Source organism: Nannospalax galili, unplaced genomic scaffold (assembly GCF_000622305.1).
Source record: "Nannospalax galili isolate Female #2095 unplaced genomic scaffold, S.galili_v1.0 scaffold390, whole genome shotgun sequence".
Lineage (NCBI taxonomy): Eukaryota > Metazoa > Chordata > Mammalia > Rodentia > Spalacidae > Nannospalax > Nannospalax galili.
In genome coordinates this window covers 4,370,793-4,379,574 of record NW_008330777.1, presented here as the reverse complement: position 1 = coordinate 4,379,574, position 8,782 = coordinate 4,370,793, and the positions used below count along the sequence as shown (strand labels likewise).

The 8,782-nt window shown below is 34.1% G+C and overlaps 1 protein-coding gene across 1 annotated transcript in view; it reads right to left on the bottom strand.

Annotated features, from left to right (window-relative positions):
• Positions 1 to 8,782, bottom strand: part of Ptprq (protein tyrosine phosphatase receptor type Q) — a 227,017-nt gene that overhangs the window by 211,926 nt on the left and 6,309 nt on the right. The window contains exons 5-8 of the mRNA XM_008852127.2: positions 7,577 to 7,776; positions 6,166 to 6,415; positions 4,280 to 4,408; positions 864 to 1,010 (exon numbers count right to left, since the gene is read on the bottom strand). Coding sequence (XP_008850349.1) covers positions 864 to 1,010; positions 4,280 to 4,408; positions 6,166 to 6,415; positions 7,577 to 7,776 — 726 coding nt within the window. The remainder of the gene's footprint in view (positions 1 to 863; positions 1,011 to 4,279; positions 4,409 to 6,165; positions 6,416 to 7,576; positions 7,777 to 8,782) is intronic.

Genomic DNA, 8,782 nt, shown 5'->3' with positions numbered 1-8,782 from the left:
TTCTTTCTTTGAAGGGAGAAATGAACAGAATTCCTGATGGTTGCTGCCCTCTAATGGCCTAATGTATGAATAATCACATGATGAAGGCATGCCCAAGAGTGTGTAGGTGTGTGTGTGTGTGTGTGTGTGTGTACATATGTGCATATTCAATTTACTAGTTATTGCATGTTAGCTATGACACAAACAAAATCTGGGAATCTTTTCTAGTGCTATTTATTCTAAAACATTCTTGCCATCTTATCAATAATTGTAATGTCTAAACAGAAATGAAAATATTTATCAGGTTCAGAAAAAATATACTATGATATAATAAAAAAACAATAAATTGCACTTAAAATAATGATGTTTAGTATGTACACATAAGATAATTTCTTGAAATATATTATTTTTAAAACTTTAGTAAATGCTGGGAAATTTGTTTTTGTACCCACTAGGAATTCTTTCTGAAAACACTTGATTATCAAAGCATGCTGTTCTAGGTGGTGGGAATATAGAAATCCCTCTGAAAACAGCTTGTGTGAGAAAAAAGCAGTGTCTACTTAACAATATGGCTAAGCAGTATTAGATGTGTTTGTTTAATGTATGACTTCTTGGTGTTTTGTAGGTGTGAATCTCTAATATTGATAACACATATGATCTCTAATCCTTGTTCTTGTATTCCTTTTATTATGAAGCATGGGGTAAGTTTAACATTCTATAGAACATAAGTTCAGAATGATTTAGGTAGCGATTTGCTAAGGGAAATAATGGGGGTTAAGTAAACATAAACAAAACTGATTCTAAAATTATGTTTTACTAAGTCCATAAAATTCATAAACATAACAAATATATTGGATTAATTCTGTGAAGGAGAAGGTTCTTACCATCTTGAGGGGTGAATATTGAAAGATTTGACTTGGGTCCAACTCCTGCGCTGGTTTCAGCGGCAACATAGACATCATACATTGTAAATGGTGTTAGATGAGAAAATACAAACTTAAGGTCTTTTGTGCTATTATCCAAAATACGCCCTGCAAAAAGCAGAAGATATCTGTGGATTATTTTATGGAGCATATGCTCATTTCATACTTAGGTATAGTAGCAAGGACAATGAACAAACTGTTAAATTCAAATTTGTTATTGTGAATGAATATATTTAAATATTTGGTTTAGTTGATATAGATGTAATTAAAATGGTGGAAATAACAAGAAAGTCTTCCAATGTTTAAAATAATTTTATTACATTATAAAGTCCTGTTGAGTTGTCATATTATTTTCTACAAAATTAAAAAGAAACGGGCTGCGGATGTAGTTCAGTTGGGAGAGTGCTTGCCTAATATCCATAAAGAAGCTCTTGGTTAAATCCCCAGCATCACATAAAACTGGTCATGGCAGTACATGCCAGTAATCCCAGATCTCAGCACTTAGAGGTGGAGGCAGGAGGATCAGAAGCTCAAAGTCATCCTTGACTACTTGCATTGGAGGCCAGTATGGGATTCATGAGACTCTTGTCCAAAAAGGATGAATGAAAGAAGAAGGAAGGAAGGAAGGAAGGAAGGAAGGAAGGAAGGAAGGAAGGAAGGAAGAAAGGGAGGGAGGGAGGAAGGAAGGAAGGAAGGAAGGAAGGAAGGGAGAAAGGAAGGAGAGAAAACAGATTCATCAATATTAAAATAGTCGTTTTTACTTAGCTTTATTCAATTAAAGTTCTAGTCTCATTAATTTCTGAAAGAAGATATATTTAGAAAACATTTCTTATTTAGCTTATGAATAATTTTGTTTGTTTGTGTTTGTTTGTTTGAGATGAGGTCTCCATGTAGCCGCAGCTGGCCTGGATTTGCTAATGGAGACCAGGCTGGCCTCGAACTCACAGAGTTCTGCCTCTATGAATAAAAATTTTTAACTAATGTATTAGTAAAATGCCATGAATTCTCAACTTTTCCTCTGAATAATTCCTCTGCATTCTTACTCTAATTGCAGCTGGCTCTGTACTGGAAGTACTGTCCCTGGTCCCCTGAAGCAGGATAAATTCTGGGTTCCCCCACCCAGCTCTCAGTTGATGGCCTTAAGGTACAGAAAATGCTCACCATGCTCATCACTGTTCCACCTGCACCACTATCCTACCTCTTTAAAAACTCCACAATTTACTTTTCTAAAATGTATGAGCGTTTGGTCTGTATCTATGTATAAGCACCATGTGCATGCCTGGTGCCCATGGAGATCAGTAGAGGGTGTCAGATCCCCTGGAACTAGAGTTATAGATGTTTTTGAGCCTTCATGTGGTTTCTGGGAGCCAGAACCTGTGCAAGAGCAGCAGATTCTTTTAGCCACTGAGCTATCTCTCCAGCCCCAAAGTGCAAAATTTTAAAGCCCCTGTCATCATGACATCCACTAGCCTGCAGGTCACCATACCATCCACTAGTCTCCAGATCACCATCACATCCTAGTCACTCACTCTCATTCTGTATAGTTTAGCTCTTAACTCAATATTACCATCTTAGAGTATGATGATTTTAATATCACAATTTAATAGTCATTCACTCATAACAAATTATTAGTTTTCTTCTCTACCCTATATCAGCTGCTCCCTCTAGGTCATAGATATCACCATTACTAATGGCTATAAACAACTTCTTTCAAGTTCATGTAACTGCCTCTTACCATGTTTTGTGATCTGAACTTCATTTATGCTAGATTCTAAATCAACACTTCTTTAAGTCTGCTGGAACCTCCAATACAAGAGTCTTACCACTGATTGCATTTTTATTTTGTTTGGTTGCTCATCATTGATGCCCCCTTTTTATCCAGGCCCAATGTCATTGTCAACTGCTGTCTCACATAAACATTCAGTGACCTCGAACTTCTCTTATTGAAGAAGCAAGAGGAGCGCACAATCTCACTCCATGCATGAATTTAATTCAGACCACATTCCAAATGAGTCCTCAGTGGCTCCTGGCATCTTCTCAACTTACATAGCCAAGTAGTCCCATCACTGTCTACTCTTGTAGATGGTCATTTTTTGATTTCTCCTCAGACCTCCAACACCTTCTGTCCTGTCCTTACCCTCAGCTAATGGTCATGTTTCCCATTACATTGAAAACAAATAAATAAGGAGTTATCTGCCTGCAGACTCCCACAGAACAACCTCATCTGCACCCACATACTCTGTCTTATAAACTGCTAGAATCAATAAACTACCTACAGTCTCATCTTGACCCAATCCCTGTATTTAAGCAGATCTTACATCTACCAACAGAAGCACTGTTTCAATAATTCTCACCTCTCTTATGCCAACATGCCTCATTGTTCCTAAAAAAAATCTGTTGACTCTTACTCCGACCCATATTTGCCACCTTTGATTTTTGCGGCAAAACTTGAGTTTCTAATCAGAAGATATATCTCAGCCAAGAGTTGTAATGATATCAGAAAAAATGTGTGTATCTGTTTACTTGCACTGGGAAGCAGGTAGGAGGAAAAAACTCTCTTTTATTTTTAGGAGTTTAACATAGTTCAGAATTTAGAAGCAGAAGTTATTTGGAAGTGATAAAATGCCTTCTCATGTAATCCGTACCATAGACATTCAAAAAGGAATGGTTTGGAACTTGGTCTTTATGGTGCTTTCAAATAAATGACAATGTGTGAGTTTATGTTAATTGATCAGTGTTTTAAATAAACTTTCATAGAAACTACAGGATCTCAGAATGACTAAAATTTTGCGTTACTTTATTTCTTATTGTATAATATTTGAACCCTTCTAATCACCTCTGAATGCTCAAGGTCCTGCTTGTTTATAAGATGGGAAATGTGTTACCATATATGTCCAACAATATTACTTTGAGTAGGCTTCATTTTCAGAGCAGTTTTAAGTTCACAATAACACTGCATAGAGAGCAGAGAGATCCCTCCAGATTATTTCCAGAGAGCTCTGATGATTAGAGATGAACTCCTTGTTCTAAATAGAAGCTTGATTTAATACAGTCTAAACTTATTGGTTTTTTTAATGGATGTAAGTCAGGGACTTCTTGCTCAAATGCTTAAATACACGTGTCATCTCTACCACCTAAATTGAGAACTTGTCATTAGTTTTTTCAATTCCACATAGACCACGAAAGGTGTTTTGGATTCTTATACTCATTTATGGTATTAAACAGAAGATCCAAAGTATTTACCGTCCTCATTGTTTTCTATAATTTGCCTCAATTTAGGGTCTTTTCAAGAGACTGGTACTTTTAAAAAAGTTAGAAATTTCATGTACTTTTATCTCTCATTCAAAAGGTAAAGGAAAAGGTGGAGCAAGACTTACCAGATGGTCCATATAATTCAACTCTATAACTAAACTTCCCTGTTACAACAGTTGGAGGGGCCCATGAAATTGAAAAGGACTTCTCTGTGACATTGCCTGTTATAAAGTTTTGTGGTGGTCCTTCAGGCACTAAAATGAGTACAGAGAAAATGAATATGTAATACATATTTAAGATAAAAGCGATATCCTATGAAAAACATATATCATGAAGTAAAAATAATGACACTAAAATAAATGTGGGCTTAACTTGAAAGAAAAATAGAATACATTAGAATTGACAAATTTGAATAAGACATATAAAAGCACTGGATTAACTTCACAGTTTTCTTAATGTACTTAGTAGTATATATTGTTGTGCAATGCAACATCATTCCTATAATTACTATAATATGGTTGTTGAAAATGCCATACTATCTCCAAATATGTGTGTATGTGTGTGTGTACACATATGTATTAATTCCCACAAAGTGTTGTATTTGGCTGGAGAAACACCTTATTTCTGGTGGACACATAGGTAAACATGTCAAGAAATAACCCTCAAAACTAGGTCACAATGACCTTTACATTTTCATGTCAATAACTTTTGTTCTGAGAGGAAATTTATAACCTACTGATAAAAGATTTAAATGTAACACTGGTAAGATAAAAAAATGACATTTAAAAATAAAAACACATTAAATGTTTTACATATTTTTCTTTGTCTTATTGAAATGGAAAAATTGTTTATACTAATAAACAACTGAATATTAAAACTTCTTATCTAATCAATGTCCCTTTACATCATTTCCATGAAACTATTTGTTATATATAAAGTCAGAAGTAAAAAAGGATAGATATTATCATATAAATATAGTTTTTTAAGTCAAGACAAAATAACTATCATGTAAAAAAATATATGATCTGACATGTATGTCATTGGATAAAAAGACAATGTGCTTTACTGAAATTGCCCTGCCAATAATTTCCATTATCCTCAAAAATTTCCAATCACACTAAAAATCTGATAACTATATTATGATATACATAACATACATCTAGTCCACATATAATATGTACAAATACTAAAATACCAGGTATGTAGTATGTCCATAAGAGTTGTACTAATATGTTATTATGGTACTATATCAGTATCCACATAAAAACACATATAAACAAATACTCACACCTAGAAATATGCCTGCTCAGAATTTACTAGGAATAATGATGTCTAATTGCATTTATTTAATCTTAAGACCCCAGCCATACAACAGGTACTATAACTGCCTCCATTTTTCAAATGAGGAAAATAGAGTGCAAAAAGACATATGTAGTTGTCTATTTTAGCCACTATCATTATCTGACACTGAAATGTTAATCAAACGCTAGTTCTACTTTTCCAGGTAATATCTCCACATCTGGCAAAACAATGGCTGTGAGAACAGAGTACAGATGACTGAAGATGAGTCAGAGGACAAGGGTGGTTATGTAAAGCTGCCGAGGCTAAGGTCAAACTAGGCATGTTGGCACATACCTTTAATCCCAGCACTCTGGAGACAGAGGCAAGTGGACCTCTGTGATAATGGGGCCAGCCTGGTCTAAGTAGACCAAGTTCCAGGCCAGCTAGTACTACAGGGAAACCTTGTCTCAAAAAGATCAAAAACATTGTTGACATCATAGATTGATAAATGCCAACCATAGTAGTTAAAGAATTATTGCTTTCAAATCAGTTTTCACCTCATAGGTGTTTACTAGTATTGAAGGTAGTCAGGTGGGATGCCTATTACCTACTGTGGAGAAAAAAATGTTACTAAAAAAAAGGTTAACAAAAAACACTATGAACAGAATGAAAGAGTAATGTATAATAATATAAGTAAGACAATTTTTTTCTAACCAAAAGCAAATGATACCTGATTCTGGTGTTCTAACAATGGTGCTGTCAATATACCCTGCTTCGGTCGTAACAGCTGAAACTTCAAAAAGATATGTTGTGTATGGTCTCAAGTGTGTCACTACAAAGCTGATAGGCTCCTTCCACACAGAGCTGATCTTGCTCTGTGCCAATGTACTGGAGGAATGTGTAGTCCTCAGTGGAGGCGTAACTCTCACAAGTGTGGGAGATGGGCTGGTGGTGCTCCACAGAAAAGATTCACTGTTCTCCTGTTGAATAAAGGAAACAGTCATGGGCAAATCATGATATCTCTAGGAAAACACAAGGAACACAATTCATTCTTTTTCTTCCTACTATACATATTATTCATCAGAGCACGCGCATGTGTGTGTGTGTGTGCAAGATTTTAACAAATTTAATTATTGTTGCTAGATTTTTAATTATATTCATTAATGGTTATAATTTTACAATAGAATATATGTATTATATTCATCATATTTTAATCTTCCTCATATGTAAGATTTAAAGTGGTTTAAAATAAAGGTCAAATGACAGCAAAATTATCAGTAAGAATTTTTAAAATTCATGTTAACCAAACAAGAGAAAGATCGAAGATAATTTCAGGCATGGCCTACTTTCTTACTATGACTCCCATTTTTTTATCTGAAGTACTCAAGAAAATAATAATAATGTTACCCAGACACTAAGTGTAAATGTACCACATTTACATGTTTGTATGTATTCAAAAAGGATCCTAATTTGAAAAAGATCTTTGAGACTTCAATAAACTATTTGAGATAAAAATAATTTTGCTTGACTGTTTCTCCATTAGTAATAACACAATCAATAATCCCCAGGGGGATTTGAGAAAAAGCATTAATGTAGCATTTCTTAAGGTTTCTCATCAATAACTATAGAAGGAGAATATTTTCATAAAGATATGTTATCCCCAAAAAACACCTGAAACCAGCCCATTGCTTTAAATCAACTCTTGAATATGTATTTCCCTGTAGGTACCCTCCTCTCTTGACACATGCAAGTGTGGCCTTTTCTCCAGTTGGAAATTAGTCTTCCCACCTCAGGGCTTTATAATGTGTCCCCATCTAGAACACCCTGTAACCTACACACACACGCACATCATCATCATCATCATCAATCATCATCCCCATCTGTCCCTTCACAGCTGAGCCAAATATTACTCTTTTAATAACACATTTCTAGAGCCTAGTAAATGATTTTATCTTTCACTCTTTTATTTACTCTCCTGAATACTGAGAGTTGTGTATATCATGATACTGATGCTACGACCTAATAGTGTAAGTGATGAAGTAACCAATAACCACTTTGTAAAATAATGTCAGAAAGTGAAAACTTGGAGACATAAGTTTACTTAAAAATTTTTAGACTTCAATGTGTTCCACAATACACACGTTGCATTCTGGCAATTTCCCCCTCAAAATGTCTTCTACTCTGATGGAGACGTCCTTCACCACTGCCCCACTTCTGGCGTGTTTGACGCTTATCTTGAAGCTGGTGATTTTGCCATTTGGTTGCCGAGGTAAATACCAAATCAGGTTTACCGCTGAATAGTTGAAGGCTTCAACTGTGAGATTGACAACTTTTCCTGGAGCTGGGGGTATTAAAAAGATTTAAGGAGATGAAACACGTAAGGCCTGTTGTAAAACTTAAAGTGCTATGCTATTTGTGATACCTTTGAGATGTTAATGTACACATAATATGAAATTTAATATGTAGTATTTTGGATAAAATCAAAATTTAACCTAAATATGACTTCTAAACAAATGTTTGTTTCATATTAAAATTTTGCAAACCTAGACGTAAACTAAATCTGCTTATTTCAGAATAACTGATCACAAGTTGACACATTTCCAAATGTGCCTTAAAGACTGTCAAAAAGAATTAATCAAACATAAAGAAACTTGGAATTTATAAGGTAACCACATCTTTAAGAAGCTTGATTTCCAAAATGGTAAATTTTAAATATTAATCAAATAAAAAAAATCTGTTAAACCTGCTAAACAAACTTTTCCTGAAGAAGGATATTTATATTAAAATCTTTTTTGTTGTTGTTATTTTTGCTTCAGTAAGCTGTTCCTGTTGTATTTTCCCTTTGTGATTTCAATGTGTTTGAAAATTTTGTTCTTTTCTGTGACATGTCTTTCTCTGATTTAAATACTGTACTTTCCATTTCTTGGTTTCATGCACCTATTAATTCTAGATTATTTATAGAAGGAATTCAACCATTTTGATCCAACTAAAAATTAAGTAATTAAGCACTAAAAGTTGTACTTTAATTCTTTTTACCTTTCTACATAAAGAAATTGTGGTTATTTTGCTACATTCATTCGTATTTAGACACAGAATGTAAGTGCTAGTTTTCAAAGTTTTAAAATCTAAAATAAATTGAAATTTATTTGGAATAATACTCCACGGGATTTTAAAGGCTGAGCTTTAATTCAACTAAGTACACTGATTAATCTGCATATCTCTTGGGAGTAGTTTTGTTCATAAGAAAACAAGTTTCCCCTGATTTAATGATTATAAATTCCATTTATTCCATAGAAATTAATACGTTCTCAAACAGTAATTGGATCATAAATTTTATTACAAGGTTT